The sequence below is a fragment of the Petromyzon marinus genome, chromosome 14 (genome assembly GCF_048934315.1).
Source record: "Petromyzon marinus isolate PM22_M1 ecotype Great Lakes invasive population chromosome 14, UKy_Petmar_22M1.pri1.0, whole genome shotgun sequence".
Lineage (NCBI taxonomy): Eukaryota > Metazoa > Chordata > Hyperoartia > Petromyzontiformes > Petromyzontidae > Petromyzon > Petromyzon marinus.
In genome coordinates this window covers 9568313-9589241 of record NC_133680.1, presented here as the reverse complement: position 1 = coordinate 9589241, position 20929 = coordinate 9568313, and the positions used below count along the sequence as shown (strand labels likewise).

Sequence of the window (20929 nt, the reverse complement as noted above, 5' to 3'; positions counted from 1 at the left end):
TGAAGGTGGCCAGCACCACGCCGGGCCGCCTTTGTCTGCCGAGTGACAATGTCTGCACACCGACCCCACGTGCTCATTTGAGGCCGAGTCGACCGAGGGGAGGCCCAGCACCGGTTAAAACAACCGTCACTGGTGGCGGCCGTGAGCGGGAATCGAACCCGGATCGCCGGGTTCACAGCGCAGCGCGCTAACCGCTGCACTACCGCTCCCCTGGGCTGCACGAGCATGCGCACACACACACACACAAAAGATCCCACACCGCGGGGTATAGCTTTAACAGACCGTTGGGGCAAGTGCTACGAGCGAGCACCTTACACGGTGGAGGGGTGGTGTCATGATCGCTCTTCCAGGCGACCATTGTTTCTCCAGTTCTGATGTTACACACACCGCACGAGGAATTAATTTAAGACCGACTAAGGGAAGACTCAGAACTAGTTCCGATATTTATTTGTCACAAGTGATGTTAGCTGAGGCGGAGATCAAACTCAGGTTGTTGTGTTGGCAGTGAAGTAGTGAAGCACGCTCACCACTGCGCCATAATAAACGAGGTTATTGGTTTTGTACAATTAGCATTTGTTGCGAGAAAGTCTTGTTTATTACAATTAATGGGTTGGAATATCAATCGTATTGGACATTATATTTTATTCCTTAAAAAAATATACCAATTCAAAATCAGGCCATTAATTTATACGTAATTTTTTTTTTCTTTCTAAATGCATTAGAAGGCAGCGAATGAGAAATATTGTATTCATGCAGGTGGGGTCATTTCTCCCACCCTCTAAAAAGCAACCCAGTTTCTGACAGACCTTCTAATTTACGTGTCTTTATGTAATACCTCGACCCAGGAGTAGAATACATATTAAACGCATCACCTTATGCATGCATGTGATAGTTGAACAGGGGGATGTAATTGGGAACAATTTGTTTTTGGGGAATTTTTTTTTCGAAATTACAACTGCTTTCTCCCATTACCATCACACCTACGATAACTCATCATTAAAAACCAAGCCCGGCCTACCCACCCACCAGCCCTGAGAGCGGCTCGACGTGCCCACTCCGTTGTGGCGCAGGGCCTTGCAGGTCTGGGGCAGCTGCCAAGCACCAATCACGCACGGCACCTGTGCAAACAACGCGGGGGGCTTGGCCCTTCGCGAGTTCTTGGTGCGCGCAGGAGAAACGGGCAGCCGCCGCCAAGCCCAGCCAGACAACATTTCCTCCCGTCATCGTTCGAGGCCAAGGTAACTCTGGGTCTGAGCGGCACGCCTTTAATCAGGCCACGTAGAAAAAGCGTCGTCAGCCCCCCTCCCCCCCCCCACTGTCAATGGTCGTCTGCGTTGGCAGCACCGGACCAGTGGTGGAAGTTACGCATTCCTGTGGCGGTGGTTGGCTTCTGCAAAAGAACAACCGCTGCAGCCTTCACGCAAAGGTGGCGCTTATTGCATCGACCCCAGAGGTACGGTGGGGGCTGAGCTGACTCCGATTCGGGATTTGAGTTTGTAACATTCAGATTGAGGTGGCCATATGGTTCAGTGATGGCACCGTGGAAATGCTGGGTTTGAATTCAGGCAGTCGCCTGTGATTAAGACGGGTTCTCAAGTGTAGCGAGTTGATGGTCTCAGCCAGGTTGACAAAAGCCTGCATAAAAAAAACCGTCACCTTGAATTTGGTTCTGCACCTAAGTTGGATAAATTCAATCGATGATAATAAAATATAGTGCCTTCATCCAGCGACAAACATGACTCTCTGTGGCATGGTGGGTGGGAACGTGCTACCCCTTACTGTGTGGACAAGAAGTCACTTCAAGGGGCCTTATAAAGTAGTCTGATGGGAGCATTCAGGGTTGCATTGCTCTGTTAGAGACCCAAATGGATATTTCACGTGATTACACCGAAAACACAATCAACGATAAAATTGCAGGAAAATAAAAAAACCCCGTAAAAGTGTTAATTTTCAGATGTCGAGTTCAACTTCCGAAGTGCACACACCCCCTTGCCTGGCGACACGATGAAGCATCAATGGAAATAAATACGTTCTCATCTTGTTCCCATTTACCTAGACATCAGCAAGAATCAGCTGTGAGAAAGACACAACGCTCCAAAATGAAATTAATTTGCTTGTCGCAGCAGCAGCAGCATGCAAGTGGCTCACCGACATTCACGACCTGATTTTCAATGACCCATTTACGGGGGGGGGGGGGATACCATTACTTACCTGAGATCCATTGGCATACTCTCTGAGATGCACACACGTGTGCAATACATCTAAGCCTGCTCACGATTTACATTGCATTGCGAATCAAAATGTATGCACTGTGTCGTTCGCTCGAAGATGCATGCACAAAAGTAGCAGCGATGCCACACTTAAACTAGCATCGGCCAGTGCTCATCACCAATGGCGGGTCCCAGGGAAAGCGGTAAAAATTTCACATTCCAATCACAGGGATTATTTCTTCATTAACTTAGTCACCGATGACTTCCCACCAAGGCAATACGCCTCGCCGGTTGGTACGCATTTGACCGACCCAGAGAGGTAATGATTATGATTGGCTCGCAGGACTGAAACGACATTTTTAAAGTTGAGACTTAGAATGAGAACAGAGCTCCAATAAGCACTCTGCCCACCTGCATATAAAATGTGCATCACTGGCTCAGGACCAGTTGTAAATGGATAATGATTCTAAATTAATCACCTGACTTTTTTAATCATGACGCCCCTGTTTCATTTTTAATGCTAAAGGAATATTCCCAATAGGAGACCAGTCTGCCTATAAAAACCCTAAAAACCTTTTAAGAAAAAAAAATCTGACTTTTGTAAAAGTGACATGTCATTTCCATAAATGTTTTTTTATGACTGCCGAGAGCGTGCAGAAACGCAATACATGCAATAAAAAGCTTATAAAGTTAAAGAGAAAAAGGAATGAGAAATCAATGAATAAATTCACTACCTATTAGAACAAACCAAAGGCCAAGAAACACAAGCGCTAACCATGGGTCATAATTAAAATGTCTCAACTCCAACATGTTGGCCGGTGGCCTGACTGGCACTTCGGAGCACTCGGCACAAAAAACACATGGCCTCACTACGCTGGCATGCATTGCCTTGACTTTAGAGGCTTCCTCGTAGAGTTCGGCACGAGCACTTTGTATATCCTGTGCATCAATAGGTCAGTGTTTATGTGCCATTTAATTCAGGAACTGTGAGTTATCTTGGTGTGGTCTGGGACTGCTGCCTTGCCCAAACTTGATAAATAGGAATTATATAATGAACGCATTGATTATTTATGTATTTAGTGACTTGCTTACCATTTTATGTATTTTGCACTCCTATCGTTTTTTGTACCGTTTGCTGTTGTAACTTGCTGACTGGCCCATACTGGACATCTGTGAAAAAGAGCTTCATAGCTCATCGGATTCCTACAGTCTAAATAAAGATTATGATCCTAATTCTGGACACCGCAACTGAAGATAGAATAATAATCACCCACATTATCAGAAATCACCCTTCATCGGTAATGTAGATCAGTCGCTCTGTGGATGAAGGCGCTTGACTTGCAATTTGAAAGCGCTGGACATTTTGCTGCCATTAATGTCCAAACGATAAGCCACTTTGAGCTATCATTTGTGACCAGGTCGCTTTTTAAAAAAATAAGTTAATATCTCAGTGGGCTTTGTCTGGTAGGATAGGGATGATAATTTGTATGTTTTTATACTGTTTGTTTACCGTTATTGTACTTTGTACTCCTATCATGTTTTTTATCGTTTGTTGTTGTAACGTTCTTACCACGTGCTCCTACTGGACATCAGATTTTTTTTCCCTCCAGGATAAATAAAGATTCTGATTGTGAAAAATACGAGCATAAATCGTAGTTTTGGATCAATTCGACGTGAGAATCACTTTGTGCGAAAGGGAACAGTGGTCATCCCAGGGAGGAACTGGCCTCAATCGAGTCAATGTGGAATTTATGTCACTGGCTCATGGTCACCAGTGTTTTGCACACAGAGAGGCTTTGAGTTTGGCCTCAACAACACTCACTTAAAAGGCCCCACACAACGCCCCCTCCATTCCCGAATCATCCCACAAAACGCCATCTCCGAAAAAACGTTCCCAAAAACTTTGCAATCGCGAAGCTCATTCCTGACTACTTCCTTTCCGCCTCTAACCTCACCGCCTCCGTGCCTCAGCTGACCATGACCCACAGATGTGGAATTCAAGTAATGGAGACGGTGTGGACGGTTGTGGGGGGTTGGGGGCGTCACGTGACCCCTCGCGTTCTCAGCATCTCTGCCCTGCTTACGGATCAACGGAGACAGCGTGGACCCTGGTTCGACGCACGGCACGCTCCGGACCTCAAGCGCACCCCAGCCCAGCTGCCTGCGAGGACCGGCCGAGGCAGCCCACGGTTTCCAAGAAGTGTCAGAGCGGTTTTAGGTGATTTTTTAATTAAAATCAGCGCAGTTTGCGAACAATTTGAAATTCCTAAAACTTGAAGAAAAAATAGACTCCCCTGATGAAACCTGAAAACCTGTGGGGATGAAATCCAAGAAGCGTGCAAATGAAACATAGAGAGAGAGAGAGGGAGAAAAAAAACCTACGTTTTCATGTTACGAGACGTTACGACCAGTAAAATGTTTTCGGTATGTTCTTTTAAAATGCGAGTAAATCACGGAGGGTGGAGTGACCAACACAGCGACACTAGAGAAATATATACATTTGCCAGACTGCTACGGCTTGTCTAAGTTGAGGCCAAGTTTGCCTCTAATGAAAAGCATGAGCATATACGTGAAAACAACACCAAGGTGAACTGTACTGGTGGGTTTTTATTTATTTATTCAGCACTGCTAAAGAAACACGGCACTAATGCAAGAGCGCATGCAGGTCTGACGGTCACGACTCGCACCACGGCAAACTGGGCGAACTTGGAACGCGATTTGTGGCATGGCAAACAATTTTTTTTAAATCGCTTTCGTGAATTTGGGTGAAATTGAGAAAGCTATATTAATCATTATAAATCCGTCATAGTTTTCCCTAACATCGAGCTGTGAGTCCACAATGATTGTCAGGCCAAGCTTTTTAGGAAGAAACCAAACACCAACATCCGACTACACATCACAGCACCAAGTGACTGCATTATTGGCTTCTAGAGGCTAAATATTAGCATTGTGGGAGAGAACAAGGCACAAAGCTCCGTGTATGATGTATCTCTCATTAATAACATGCATTCCCAACAAAGCTTACTAAACAGCAACTCTGCAACATGCAATTTCCCTTTCACTGAAAATCTGGCAGATTAACTGTAAGGTTGAAATTTTGCCGATCACGACCAATATCAATGCCAATTATTTACCCGAGAAAGTCTAAAAACTATTTCTCAGCAATGTCCTACATTGGGGTGGTTGGCAACTAAACTACCATTGCCAAGTGTTTGGCTTCAAACTGGAGGAAACCAAAGTGCCAGGAGAAAACACGTACACACAGGGTGTGACGCTCACCTCTCCCATTCCCTGGCCACCTCACAATGCCATGCCTGCAGTACCCACAACGTCCTGGCGTTCCACCATCCAAGCACTAACCAGGCTCAAACCTGCTTAGCCTCTGAGATATGACAAGATCAGGCACATTAAGGGCGATTTGTTTGTACGAAATCAGCAGGTGAGGTTTGCTAATTCTGAATCCTAACATCTACCCCAGGGACAGTGGAAGAGTCAGCTGATACAATATTAGGGAGGAACAGCATCTGAGACGTAGCTGTAATATCTGCGTCGGTTTTGTGGGCCCTTTCTCAAACAGGAGCGGTTTCGACCGCTTTGCAAACGTTCTGAATCGATATTTCGTCTCATGATGCCAAGAGCAAAAAATCGGCACAAGATTAGTGGAAGATGACCAATCAAATGCAAAAAGGAAACGGCGCATTGTTCGAGGTGGTACTCGTTATAAACGTAGAGCTAGACTGTTGGTGGGCGACCAGGATGATAGCTGCATTTCTTACTCGCCACGTTGCAGCAAGTGTCAAGCGTTGCAAAGCGAACGCTTGATTAAGAGCAGCAGAGATCTACTGCAGCGAGAAGGTTGCTCGCCTTTACACAAAAGTAAAACGCCACCTCTGTTTAAAACGGACCCCTGTGTTTTGCTCACAACGAATAGTGCTGACGGAGCAAAAGAACAGTGCCCCACAAAGGACTATCCCTGGGCCCGTTTCCACCGTCCAGAGGAGACGAGCTCATTATTCACCCTGTGACGGACCGGTGGCATCCGGGGCCCGAGAGGGAAAGTTTTTTTTAAAAAAATAAATAACCAAACAAGCAAAGGGTCAGCATCGTCACAGGGGGTCGAGAGAGAGAGCGAGACGGGGCGAGGTGGGAGTGGGCGAGGGAGAGCAGAGGCTGCAGGGGTTGGGGAGTAAGAGAAGTGGTGCCTTTGGAACATGCGGCTTTAATTAGAAAGAAAAATTATTCTGGCTACCAAAAAAACTCGCCTATCATCACTTATTTTGTGCTGTAATATGAACAATGCATGTCACATATATGCTCAACTACAGAACAACAAAAGTATTCTTAATTTTTCTTGGGAAAACAGCAGACACGTTTCTACTTGGATGCCAAACAAAGAAGATGCTCTAAATGATGCTACCAACTGTGTAAATATGTTTATATACGTATGTTGAACTTCTTTCGCACCGTACGCGGCCGACTGTGCTAATCAGAGATGCGGATGTGCGAGTATTCTGTGGACGTGTGTACACAGTGGTGGCGGAGTGTTTAGCAAACTGTACTGCAATCCCAGAAGCTTTGCGCTTGACTCCAGGTCACGCATAATAAAACCATTGCCAATTGGTGTCTAACCTGTCCCTGGGTTTACACTGCTATAATTGGCCTAGAATATGAAAAAGAACCATCAGGAGTAACAGAATAAAGGTGGCTGGGAATTGTGCTGACCACACCATCCATCCACTCATCCACATGCTGCATAGAGGCAAGGAAGATAAAAAAATTGAATTGATCAAGCCTTCAGCCACATTAATCAGAAATCAAACTAGGTGCCCTCCAAATGAACACGTCTGGCGTGCTGCATTCTACACCATTACACTCAGTTCATGTATGAAGCCTACTGAAAAAATTCAGTAGGGAAAAGGCGCTCAAAAAAAACAATGACTGCAATGGCCAAGTGGCTTCGGGTTTCAGGAACACCGAGCGGGTGCTGCCGAGGCCCTGGGTTAGGATGCAGCCTTCTGCCACCTCAACCGGGTTCTTGTCAACTGCAGCTGGTTTGATGGTTTCAGTTTGGTCACCAATGCATGTATGTTGAACTTCTTTCGCACCGTATGTATCCAAACGTGCTCATCGGAGGTGTGGGGGAAGGACAACAAACTAAACACAAAAAACAGTTTTCAATCTTGATGATTTACAAGGGCATATCTCCCAGTAACTTCCGAAATATCAGATGGAAGAGCGGTCCAGACGGCCACAAAAGCGCATCTGAAAGCGCACAATCCGGTGAGCATCTTTGTTCGATGGTTAGCCAAAAGCCGCTGCGCGGATGACCAGAATTCGAGTGATGATTTATGCTGCCTGACGAGATCAACAAGGTATTGTGGTTCAATGACACACAAAAATGGAAAACAAAACGTTTACTGAATTTTTGGCAACATTATAGCCGATAAAAATAAAATGTTTACTTTTAATGCCATGTAACGAACATCTCTACAGTGCACGGACATGTTCAGCGCCCCCCCCCCCCCCCCCCCCGTGTGGCAAAGAGGTCAATGGAACCGATTTCAGAAGTACTCCTTTATGCCATCTCCTACAATGGGCAGCTATCTAATGCGGACAGATGCAATGCCCCATGGGAATTCAAAACTCATCCTTTTTTTCGTCTCAAACCGTGACACCGATAGTATAACGGCAACAAAGATGGGGAAATTGAATTAAAGCATTTAGTTTTCTTAAAATATATTGACAGCAGAATGTGCATTGGAGAAGGCGGGCTTCACCAGCAGTGACGACGACAGGGGCTCATTGCGTCTGTGAGGAAAACTGAAACATAAAAATGTATTCAACCATTGACCTTGATTATAATCAATACCGAATTGAAAACACGAAGTGAAACCGTCATCCTCAAACTAAGTGCCTTCTGAGCAAATTCATATCCAAACTAAACTCCACCCCATCCTGTCCATAATATTTAACACTCCGCCAGCATGAACTGTGATGCATCCAAGCGAATGGGAATTGGCTGTAATGTCAAACGCTTGCTTTTTTCTCAGTGACAGTAACAACTAAAAGCTGCTTTGTAATTCTGATCGTAGTGTTTTATATGCAGCATTCAAAATGTACAAAACAGGAGACGAGACAAGCGAACACGGTAAGACGTGCCCGTCTTCAATCGAGCACACTGCGTGCTACTGTCAGGGTTAAATTAACCAGGTTCTGTACACGAGACTAATACAAACTCGCAAAAGTGACTTAGCACCCTCTGACATGTACTTAAATCACAGGACACTCTGACCTATGAGACCGCAATGACACATACACAATAGGCTCCCGGCCACCCTGGCACAGAAAAGCGGTCGTGCAGAGGCAACGCCAATTTCACAACTTTACAACTTAGCCCAGAGGCCAACGTGACAATTCTCTCCGATCAAGATTTAGCAAACGGTACTCAGCATCCTTGCACTTCTTCGATGGTTTGGCTAATCATTCTGCATTAATTATGTGCCTCTTAAATACATTATGATACAAATAAATAGCATAAAGAGTATTGTGTATATATAACATAAACATAACTGTGCAGTGCCAAGCCTTGAGGCACCACTAGGATATCACACAGGGCTTTCTCCATTCCTTTAGCCTCCCATAGGCCTCGCCCTCTAACCCCGAGCTTGACGTTTGACCTGCTGCTGTTATTAATCCGGATTACTGCCAGTGGCGCGGATCAAGCCCTAACTAAAATCTCTCAGCTAGGGTGGATTTGAATCGATTCCCATCGATGGTGACATTTTAATTAAGTGGAGATATATTCTAGGGTGAGATACGCTATCAATTCCGGATAGGTTCAAACTCCGAATCCGTTCCGAATCAACCTAAACTAAACTATTTGTATTGTACCAAGTAAGGCCCACCGAGCTTTATAGCTCTTTTTCAGAATCCACCTGACCACAAATGATAGCCCAATGAAGTGGCTTATCCCGTTGAAATGAAGAGCAGCCAAAATACTCTAAACGCATGTTCATGTTTCTAAATTGTAGAGGGAAAAATCGGAGGACCCGGAGAAACATCCACGCAACCACAAGGAGAATATTCAAAATCAAAATATACCGGCGTCAGGGTTGGGATCGAACCCACGACCTCCTGTATACCAGGCGAGGTAGTTAACATCTTGCCACCGCGGTGCCCATATTGATACCAGAAATCACGAGTTGCGATTCCGATTTCGCGGGCAATCGCGGCGTGGGAACCCCCCCCACCCCCGCGCCCTTCCCCTCCACACAACACAGTAGCTACGAGACCGCGACTGGAGCCCACGCGCGAGCTGATCTGCCAGGGCCCTACGCGCCCTAGACCACCCCACTCCGCCTTGCCCCTGCCTGACTGGCAACACCACAGGGGCGTCGCGGGTCAGACAGCAAAAGGCTTCATTACAGTAATTTAAAACCACCTACGCGCAACACAACTGGCAATGCCCAGCACTAAGTAGGCAACGCCAACGGACGCAAGCTCACGGCAACATTGCCTCTCGCTCACCAACCAAACTGCTCGACGCTACCAAAAGCAACCTGACGGGGTTCCTCACCGGGCACACGAACCGGCAATCACTAACCAAACGCTGGCTAGTTCACCTCGCCCAAACCGACCTCGCAGCCAGTTAGCACGACTCCTCCACCTGAAACCACAGCCCCCCCCCTGATGTTCGTCCACCCCCCACCTACCCATCCCTGTCCCTTGCCAGGCCCTGCCCCCCTCCTACACCCCCCCTGCCCCTGTGGAGTCTTGGTGTGGGGGAGCCGTTTGGGTGGTGGCATGACAAACGTGAATATAATTCCCCCCACTTCAGCAAACAGTCGTTACTAAAAAATAAATAGGCAACGAGGTGCTTGTTAATCAGCGAGGGGAAGTAATGTTTTTTGAGAATTGTGCTTGTGCGCTGCTCAAACTATATTAATGAGCTCCAGGTTTGTTTGTTTGTTTGGTGGCTGCTGCTGCTGCTGTCTGGGACTTCATGTCGCTCTGTGACATCGCTTTAACAGGCCACACACCGTGCTGATGAGAATCATCATGATCATAATGAACAGCCATGAACAAACCACCGCTGAATGAACGCCTCCCCGGTGCCATCGCCATCCCTCCAAGTCGTGCGATCACAATAAACCCCTCTCGCTGCACCAAAAACATACACAGGCTAATCTCATCGTCGCATCTTGACCGTGATTTGTGACCGGGGCCGCTATTGCTGTTGCCAAACTGACATTTGGGGTGAGGCCCTGATGCGTGATTCCGGCGAGTTCCCCTGTCAGGTGAGTACCTTCGCCAACCCACACTGACCGGCGTGGAGAAGTATGGTCAAAACAGCACCCCTCCATAATAAACTAAGCCAAAGGCACGGCCGTCAATCCCCCAGCAACCTGGTTCCGCGAGCCTTGGCATCGGCTGGAGAGGTGGAGGAGCAACTCTTAAGGACAACCAATATGCAAGCACCGCGTATGAAGAGGATGGCCTTCTGGAAGAGATCCAGCGAAGTTGAAACGATTCCAAAGATGCTTTGTTTGGAAAACATGAATCTCCAAAGAAGCCCATAGGACAACACAGGAAGCGTTATTTCATTTAGTGACGAACCAAACAACTGCCCTGCCCTTTAATTTTAACAGCATATGCCACAAGTATGGACGCCGCTGTGCTGCGTGTCAGAACGGCTGGACAGCGGCGGCCTGTGGACACTCATCTCACAGCCTGGCTGTCACGTTCATGAAAACTTCGACACTTTTTTTTTTACATTCCAAGGAAAACACATGCCACGTGCGAGCTCGCGCCCTCGGGGACCCGATGGTTTGCCTACGACGCAGACGGCGACGTTAAAGCGGGTGCCAGGTTTGGTGAAATTGTTGGGCTGTTCTGCAATCCCCTAACAGGATTTACATTGGTGGTCGTTGCACTGATAGGAGAACATTGCTGCTAATGTTGTTCCAGGCTTGCCTCTGGGTGGTCGGACCACGAGGCACTGAGCTAGTGTACGCAACGTTCGTGGTACGATTCCCGATTCAGCTTCATCTTTATTGAGGAACTCAAAAAGACAATGTGTCATGGGCAGGGTGACTGTCTGTGTGTCAGTGACTGTCCGTGTGTTATAATGCCGATATGTGTGTAAGGAGGACAATGTATCTGTGTGTTAGGGTGACTGTCTGTGTATTATGGTGATCATATGTCTGTGTGTGTCACGGTGACTGTGTCTGTGTGTTATGGCAATTGTGTGTCTGTGTGCCAGGGTATTAATATTTGTGCATGCCAGGGTGACTATGTGACTGTGTCTCACTCACTGTCCCTGTGTATCAGGGTGACTATGTGTCTGTGTCTCGCTCACTGTGTCTGTGTATCAGGGTGACCATGTGACTGTGTCTCACTCACTGTGACCGTGTATCAGGGTGACTATGTGTCTGTGTCTCACTCACTGTGTCTGTGTATCAGGGTGACTATGTGTCTGTGTCTCACTCACTGTGTCTGTGTATCAGGGTGACCATGTGACTGTGTCTCACTCACTGTATCAGTGTATCAGGGTGACTATGTGTCTGTGTCTCGCTCATTGTGTCTGTGTATCAGGGTGACTATGTGTCTGTGTCTCACTCACTGTGTCTGTGTATCAGGGTGACTATGTGTCTGTGTCTCGCTCACTGTGTCTGTGTATCAGGGTGACTATGTGTCTGTGTCTCGCTCACTGTGTCTGTGTATCAGGGTGACTATGTGTCTGTGTCTCACTCACTGTGTCTGTGTATCAGGGTGACTATGTGTCTGTGTCTCGCTCACTGTGTCTGTGTATCAGGGTGACTATGTGACTGTGTCTCACTCACTGTGTCTGTGTATCAGGGTGACTATGTGTCTGTGTCTCGCTCACTGTGTCTGTGTATCAGGGTGACTATGTGTCTGTGTCTCACTCACTGTGTCTGTGTATCAGGGTGACTATGTGTCTGTGTCTCACTCACTGTGTCTGTGTATCAGGGTGACCATGTGACTGTGTCTCACTCACTGTATCAGTGTATCAGGGTGACTATGTGTCTGTGTCTCGCTCACTGTGTCTGTGTATCAGGGTGACTATGTGTCTGTGTCTCACTCACTGTGTCTGTGTATCAGGGTGACTATGTGTCTGTGTCTCGCTCACTGTGTCTGTGTATCAGGGTGACTATGTGTCTGTGTCTCGCTCACTGTGTCTGTGTATCAGGGTGACTATGTGTCTGTGTCTCGCTCACTGTGTCTGTGTATCAGGGTGACCATGTGACTGTGTCTCACTCACTGTGACTGTGTCTCACTCACTGTGTCTGTGTATCAGGGTGACTGTGTGTCTGTGTCTCGCTCACTGTGTCTGTGTATCAGGGTGACTATGTGACTGTGTCTCACTCACTGTGTCTGTGTATCAGGGTGACTATGTGTCTGTGTCTCACTCACTGTGTCTGTGTATCAGAGTGACTATGTGACTGTGTCTCACTCACTGTGTCTGTGTATCAGGGTGACCATGTGACTGTATCTCACTCACTGTGTCTGTGTATCAGGGTGACTATGTGTCTGTGTCTCGCTCACTGTGTCTGTGTATCAGGGTGACTATGTGTCTGTGTCTCGCTCACTGTGTCTGTGTATCAGGGTGACTATGTCACTGTGTCTCACTCACTGTGTCTGTGTATCAGGGTGACTATGTGTCTGTGTCTCGCTCATTGTGTCTGTGTATCAGGGTGACTATGTGACTGTGTATCAGGGTGACTATGTGTCTGTGTATCAGGGTGACTATGTGTCTGTCTCACTCACTGTGTCTGTGTATCAGGGTGACTATGTGACTGTGTCTCACTCACTGCGTCTGTGTATCAGGGCGACTATGTGTCTGTGTCTCGCTCACTGTGTCTGTGTATCAGGGTGACTATGTGACTGTGTATCAGGGTGACTATGTGTCTGTGTATCAGGGTGACTATATGTCTGTGTCTCACTCACTGTGTCTGTGTATCAGGGTGACTATGTGTCTGTGTCTCACTAACTGTGTCTGTGTATCAGGGTGACTATGTGACTGTGTCTCGCTCACTGTGTCTGTGTATCAGGGTGACTATGTGTCTGTGTCTCGCTCACTGTGTCTGTGTATCAGGGTGACTATGTGACTGTGTATCAGGGTGACTATGTGTCTGTGTATCAGGGTGACTATGTGTCTGTGTCTCACTCATGTGTCTGTGTATCAGGGTGACTATGTGTCTGTGTCTCGCTCACTGTGTCTGTGTATCAGGGTGACTATGTGACTGTGTATCAGGGTGACTATGTGTCTGTGTATCAGGGTGACTATGTGTCTGTCTCACTCACTGTGTCTGTGTATCAGGGTGACTATGTGACTGTGTCTCACTCACTGCGTCTGTGTATCAGGGCGACTATGTGTCTGTGTCTCGCTCACTGTGTCTGTGTATCAGGGTGACTATGTGACTGTGTATCAGGGTGACTATGTGTCTGTGTATCAGGGTGACTATATGTCTGTGTCTCACTCACTGTGTCTGTGTATTAGGGTGACTATGTGTCTGTGTCTCACTAACTGTGTCTGTGTATCAGGGTGACTATGTGACTGTGTCTCGCTCACTGTATCAGTGTATCAGGGTGACCATGTGACTGTGTCTCGCTCACTGTGTCTGTGTATCAGGGTGACTATGTGTCTGTGTCTCGCTCACTGTGTCTGTGTATCAGGGTGACTATGTGACTGTGTATCAGGGTGACTATGTGTCTGTGTATCAGGGTGACTATGTGTCTGTGTCTCACTCATGTGTCTGTGTATCAGGGTGACTATGTGTCTGTGTCTCGCTCACTGTGTCTGTGTATCAGGGTGACTATGTGACTGTGTATCAGGGTGACTATGTGTCTGTGTATCAGGGTGACTATGTGTCTGTGTCTCACTCACTGTGTCTGTGTATCAGGGTGACTATGTGACTGTGTCTCACTCACTCTGTCTGTGTATCAGCGTGACAATGTGTCTGTGTCTCACTAACTGTGTCTGTGTATCAGGGTGACTATGTGACTGTCTCACTCACTGTCCCCGTGTATCAGGGTGACTATGTGACTGTGTCTCGCTCACTGTATCAGTGTATCAGGGTGACCATGTGACTGTGTCTCGCTCACTGTGTCTGTGTATCAGGGTGACTATGTGTCTGTGTCTCGCTCACTGTGTCTGTGTATCAGGGTGACTATGTGACTGTGTCTCGCTCACTGTGTCTGTGTATCAGGGTGACTATGTGACTGTGTATCAGGGTGACTATGTGTCTGTGTATAAGCGTGACTATGTGTCTGTGTCTCACTCACTGTGTCTGTGTATCAGGGTGACTATGTGTCTGTGTCTCACTCACTGTCCCCGTGTATCAGGGTGTCTATGTATCTGTGTCTCACTCACTGTGTCTGTGTATCAGGGTGACCATGTGACTGTGTCTCACTCACTGTGTCTGTGTATCAGTGTGACTATGTGTCTGTGTCTCGCTCACTGTGTCTGTGTATCAGGGTGACTATGTGTCTGTGTCTCGCTCACTGTGTCTGTGTATCAGGGTGACTATGTGTCTGTGTCTCGCTCACTGTGTCTGTGTATCAGGGTGACTATGTGACTGTGTCTCACTCACTGTGTCTGTGTATCAGGGTGACTATGTGACTGTGTATCAGGGTGACTATGTGTCTGTGTATAAGCGTGACTATGTGTCTGTGTCTCACTCACTGTGTCTGTGTATCAGGGTGACTATGTGTCTGTGTCTCACTCACTGTCCCCGTGTATCAGGGTGTCTATGTATCTGTGTCTCACTCACTGTGTCTGTGTATCAGGGTGACCATGTGACTGTGTCTCACTCACTGTGTCTGTGTATCAGTGTGACTATGTGTCTGTGTCTCGCTCACTGTGTCTGTGTATCAGGGTGACTATGTGACTGTGTCTCGCTCACTGTGTCTGTGTATCAGGGTGACTATGTGTCTGTGTCTCGCTCACTGTGTCTGTGTATCAGGGTGACTATGTGACTGTGTCTCACTCACTGTGTCTGTGTATCAGGGTGACTATGTGACTGTGTATCAGGGTGACTATGTGTCTGTGTATAAGCGTGACTATGTGTCTGTGTCTCACTCACTGTGTCTGTGTATCAGGGTGACTATGTGTCTGTGTCTCACTCACTGTCCCCGTGTATCAGGGTGTCTATGTATCTGTGTCTCACTCACTGTGTCTGTGTATCAGGGTGACCATGTGACTGTGTCTCACTCACTGTGTCTGTGTATCAGTGTGACTATGTGTCTGTGTCTCGCTCACTGTGTCTGTGTATCAGGGTGACTATGTGTCTGTGTCTCGCTCACTGTGTCTGTGTATCAGGGTGACTATGTGTCTGTGTCTCGCTCACTGTGTCTGTGTATCAGGGTGACTATGTGACTGTGTCTCACTCACTGTGTCTGTGTATCAGGGTGACTATGTGACTGTGTATCAGGGTGACTATGTGTCTGTGTATAAGCGTGACTATGTGTCTGTGTCTCACTCACTGTGTCTGTGTATCAGGGTGACTATGTGTCTGTGTCTCACTCACTGTCCCCGTGTATCAGGGTGTCTATGTATCTGTGTCTCACTCACTGTGTCTGTGTATCAGGGTGACCATGTGACTGTGTCTCACTCACTGTGTCTGTGTATCAGTGTGACTATGTGTCTGTGTCTCGCTCACTGTGTCTGTGTATCAGGGTGACTATGTGACTGTGTCTCGCTCACTGTGTCTGTGTATCAGGGTGACTATGTGTCTGTGTCTCGCTCACTGTGTCTGTGTATCAGGGTGACTATGTGACTGTGTCTCACTCACTGTGTCTGTGTATCAGGGTGACTATGTGACTGTGTATCAGGGTGACTATGTGTCTGTGTATAAGCGTGACTATGTGTCTGTGTCTCACTCACTGTGTCTGTGTATCAGGGTGACTATGTGTCTGTGTCTCACTCACTGTCCCCGTGTATCAGGGTGTCTATGTATCTGTGTCTCACTCACTGTGTCTGTGTATCAGGGTGACCATGTGACTGTGTCTCACTCACTGTGTCTGTGTATCAGTGTGACTATGTGTCTGTGTCTCGCTCACTGTGTCTGTGTATCAGGGTGACTATGTGACTGTGTCTCGCTCACTGTGTCTGTGTATCAGGGTGACTATGTGTCTGTGTCTCGCTCACTGTGTCTGTGTATCAGGGTGACTATGTGACTGTGTCTCGCTCACTGTGTCTGTGTATCAGGGTGACTATGTGACTGCATGGCTGTGTGTCTATATGCCAGTGCAGGTATGCCACTGCGTAAGGGGCGATTCTCTGCGTGTCAGGATGACGAGAGGTCTGTGTGTTTAGGCGACTGTCTATATGTGTGGGTAATTGCTGTATGAGTCTGTGTGTCCGTGTAGCAGTGCATCTGTGCGTCTCACCCTGCAGGTTCTGGATGGACTTTGACGAGACATCTGCTTGCCGCGTGCTCGCCTCCTGCTCCTCCTCCAGCATTGCTGCACACACGGTTATAGCACAAAAAGACAAAGGTCCCCCTGTGTAGCCTTAACATAATTTTGGGGCAAGTGCTGTTAGCGAGCGACACCTATTAAGGCCTGCACGGCACACGATGGGGTGGGTGGCCAGCATGACGCACGACCGTCTTTTGTCTCCCGAGTGGCGATGTTTACATACCAAACCGGGTACTTTTTTGAGGCTGAGTCGACCTAGTGGGAGGCACAGGACCAGGTCAGATCATCACTGGTGCTGGCCGTGGGCGGGAATCGTACTCGGGTCACTGGGTTCATAGTGCAGCATGCTAACCGGGATACTGTGTGTGGGGAGCATGCTAACGCTCCCCACACACACAAATGCAGTCCAGCACACATGCACAAAGATACAAATACATTTGTCCCCTATTTATGTGGGTCCCAAATTGCCAATTTTTTTCATTCAATATGATGTCATTTCAATTGAACACCCTTTTTATTGTCACAATGCAAAGTAGTTTGAAGAAAAATCTCAATCCTTTTGTCCAAAATCATGGGGAGGGAAAAATAATTGTAAATTAAGGTTTTGGATACGTACATATATTTAATAAGGGGGCGTCCATAAATGACGTCACGCGATTTGATGATTTTTGACCCCCCCCCCTCTTGTCACACGGCGTCACAAAAAGTAAGACCCCCCTCGAATATGACGTCACAAAGCTCTGCCCCCCCCCCCCAAAAAAAATATAAAGCATGCTTCAAATCTCTTTAAACTATTGTCATTGTAGTGCGTATTTAATGTGGCACTGCACTCTGATGTTTAATTAAGTAGAACGTGTTGTCTATATTTATTTAAAGTTGCGCATTTTGATGTGACGTCACATTTCTCAAACCCCCCCCCCTCACATCGTCACAAATGTCTGACCCCCCCCCCGCCCTAGGTGCGTGACGTCATTTATGGACGGCCCCAAAGCAGAAATAATAATAATAATAACTAGAGTTGTTGACATCCCTCTGCCAATCCACTGCTGAATGAAGGCCCCCTGGTGCCATGTTAGTCACGAGGAATGTTTGATCAAATCTCGCCACGCTGGTCAGTGGGGTTGGGCGGTCGTGGTTTAGACATCGCACTCCACCGGTGCTAGCCACGGCCGGAAAACAAAACACAGGTTACCGGGTTCACAGCGCAGCGCATTAACCACTGTATCACCGCCACACTCATATTTATTTATTTATAAATATTTAGTGGCATAGATTGGGTCACTATGGCGCGTAGCACTGGTTACTGGTAGACAGCGGGATTGTGGGTGAAGCAGCCCGGTCTACCAGCTGGGCACGTGATAGGCCGGGGTAAGGGATGTAGGGTAAAGGTGACAGAGGGGACACGTGGGGCGAAGGCCCAGAACCGTCTGGTAGGTTACAAAAGGGGGCGTGGCCGAGGGCGGAGCCAGGCCACGCTGGGGAGGATAAAAGGGAGGCCCCGACGCTGGGTCGGGGCTGTCGTTTGGAATGGAACCCGTCATCTACGCAAGTCTTCGTCCCCGTCTTCACCTCCTCGGCGTTGTGGGTCAGGCAGTGTGCCGGTTGTCCTGACCCGATTGTAGTTATCCCCTGTACTGTGGAAGTGTAGAATAAACGTGTGTGCCTCCTACTATTAGTGTTTCCGAAGTGACTCACTACACATATCTACACAACTATTTCAGTCCTCTATCCCTTCTGGAAGATGATTAGAGTTTACATCAATTACTCAGTCATTATGAGCTAAAATACATGTACATCCGCTGTGTACAAGCAAGTGCACATTCTTGCAGAATGTCATGATGCACATGTGAATGCAGACTTCTAGATAATCATAATGGAAAAGATCCTCCATTCATGACCAGACAGTCAAAGCAGGTGGTTTTAGCAAGCACCTATTAAGGTGAACACAGGACTATGCATGCCCAACCGCATTTGCCTCCACAGCACCAATGCTGAGCACAGCACTATGCCATCTTTGTGGAAAACATTTGTATTGTGGTTAGTGCATTGAACCACATTCCAGTGGCCTGGGATAGATTCCTAACCATGAACCTCATTGGTACTAAGCATGCGAACCTTGTCCAGGCATTGGCTGGCTTCACTCGGTCATATCAATAGGCACCTTTTGTCTATGGTTGACTCCACATTGCAGCTATTAGCCTGAAAAAAAAACCCTGGAAAAATAAGTTGTAAACTGACATTAATACAGAATGTGTAACGCGCACATGTGGAAACACTGTAGCGTCCGGTGCAATGTGGGTAAGGCGACTCATTTGAAGAGCATATCGGATCTAAGTCTTCCCTGTCGTCCTTTGAAAAAGCTAAGTATGCTGCCCGAGCATTTATTCTGCTTCCCCGGCTCTCTCAATCTCCTCCTAAATCTTTTATCAAAGTGATCTGGCACAGGGCATTGCTTATTTTCCCTGTCCTCCCCCCCCTAAAAGAGAAGGTTTCGGGAGTCCAGGAGCCAAAAAACGTCAGTGTTTGTGGACAATCACTCATCCACTCATGGGTGGGGAGTGCACACAGCGAGACGCGCAAAAAGTATACAGACGTGGGGCTGGCTGTTAAAAGGCCTTCCGCCCAACGAAATGTTTGACAGCACAGAAAGCAAGTGTAAAGTAATAAACACGAGAACATTTCAGAGGGTTTTTTTTTACACGATTTACATTTCGCTGTACCTTTAAAAAAAAACACAAAGAGAATTTGAGACCCATTCGAAACTCGAGTAGCCCGATTTGGCACGAATGTGCGAAGGCCAGATGTTGATTTCTCACAAAGCTGTATTATTTAGCTGTTTCCTAAGACTCGCATTTTGCGGTTTATTTTCTTCATATTTTGGCAAAGCTGGAGATTAAAATGACCCAACAAAATTGTGCTGGTATCATAATTAAAGGCCAACCCAATAAATAATCAGGTATCAGCTGGAATATCCACAGAATCTCTTTAAACACGTTTTCTGCTACTATTTTAAGTAAATGATTCAAGAGCTCCTTTAATGATCGCAAGTAAATCAAGTGAACACATAAATCATTCTAAACAGCCCCTGAAAGCATACATTTCTTAAAAGCCGGTGAGGTCATTGATCGTCTGCAATGATCACTCGACTTGTACTTTTAATCTTGCTTTAAATGAAAAAGGCAAAGGTGCAGCTCCTCAATTTCTTTCTCACGTCACTGCTAGCAGATCGGCCTCCAACACGGGACCTTTCTTGCCAGTATCAAAGTATAGAATAGGTTTTAACCTTTCTGGCAATAAAACAGTTGCGTTAAGATGTTCAAACACCAAACAGGAACCTTTTGCAAGGAATCATGTCTGCATTAACCACACACAGTACTTGTGGTGAACATGCAAACAAAAAACATGCTCTGGTAAATCTAGATTTGAAGTTTTCGTGACTGCAGGCATACATACTCTTTGGTTCTTTCGGTAAAGTCACGTGGGTAGAAAATAAAATGAATCACGACGTTTCGGGCGCAACACAAGCGTCCGTCATCAGCTGGGACCACAGCAATAAACAATGGCTGTGGTTGTGGGCAAAAGGGCTGCCGTGACAAGAGGCTCCTCCCCCCTCTCTTACCTACAAGAGGCTCCTCCCCCCTCTCTTACCTACAAGAGGCTCCTCCCCCCTCTCTTACCTACAAGAGGCTCCTCCCCCCTCTCTTACCGACAAGAGGCTCCTCCCCCCTCTCTTACCTACAAGAGGCTCCTCCCCCCTCTCTTACCGACAAGAGGCTCCTCCCCCCTCTCTTACCGACAAGAGGCTCCTCCCCCCTCTCTTACCGACAAGAGGCTCCTCCCCCCTCTCTTACCTATATAGCCTCTTGTCACGGCAGCCCTCTTGCCCACTTCAGCAATTGTCTCTTGCGGTGGTTGTCCCACCTGATGACGGACGCTTGTGTTGCGCCCGAAACGTCGTGATTTAATTCATTTTATTTTATACTCTACGTGACTTTACCGAAATACCCAAAGAGTAAGGGCTCTGGTAATATATGCAAATTGCCTTTGAAACTGATTGGTCTACACCAGAGACAGCCTTCTTTAGAGACAGAACGGCCTCCACCGAAAAAGTAATTACAGAGACCCCCTGGAGGGTATTTGGCCTCCTCTTACACGCTGGCAAGACGTCTTGGAAGAGGTGGGACTGCCAAACGTTTACTCCACCACACGCGACCATAACTCCTGGGTAGACAGAGGCAGGGGATTTTAAGAAATTGATTTGATATGGCAGGCGAGAC

At 47.2% G+C, this 20929-nt stretch overlaps 1 protein-coding gene across 2 annotated transcripts in view; it reads right to left on the bottom strand.

The window, feature by feature from the left end:
• LOC142924582 (uncharacterized) overlaps positions 1-20929 on the bottom strand; it is a 135213-nt gene that overhangs the window by 50310 nt on the left and 63974 nt on the right. For both annotated transcript variants that reach the window (XM_076067086.1, XM_076067085.1), the window contains exon 5: positions 16623-16697. In XM_076067086.1, coding sequence (XP_075923201.1) covers positions 16623-16697 — 75 coding nt within the window. The remainder of the gene's footprint in view (positions 1-16622; positions 16698-20929) is intronic.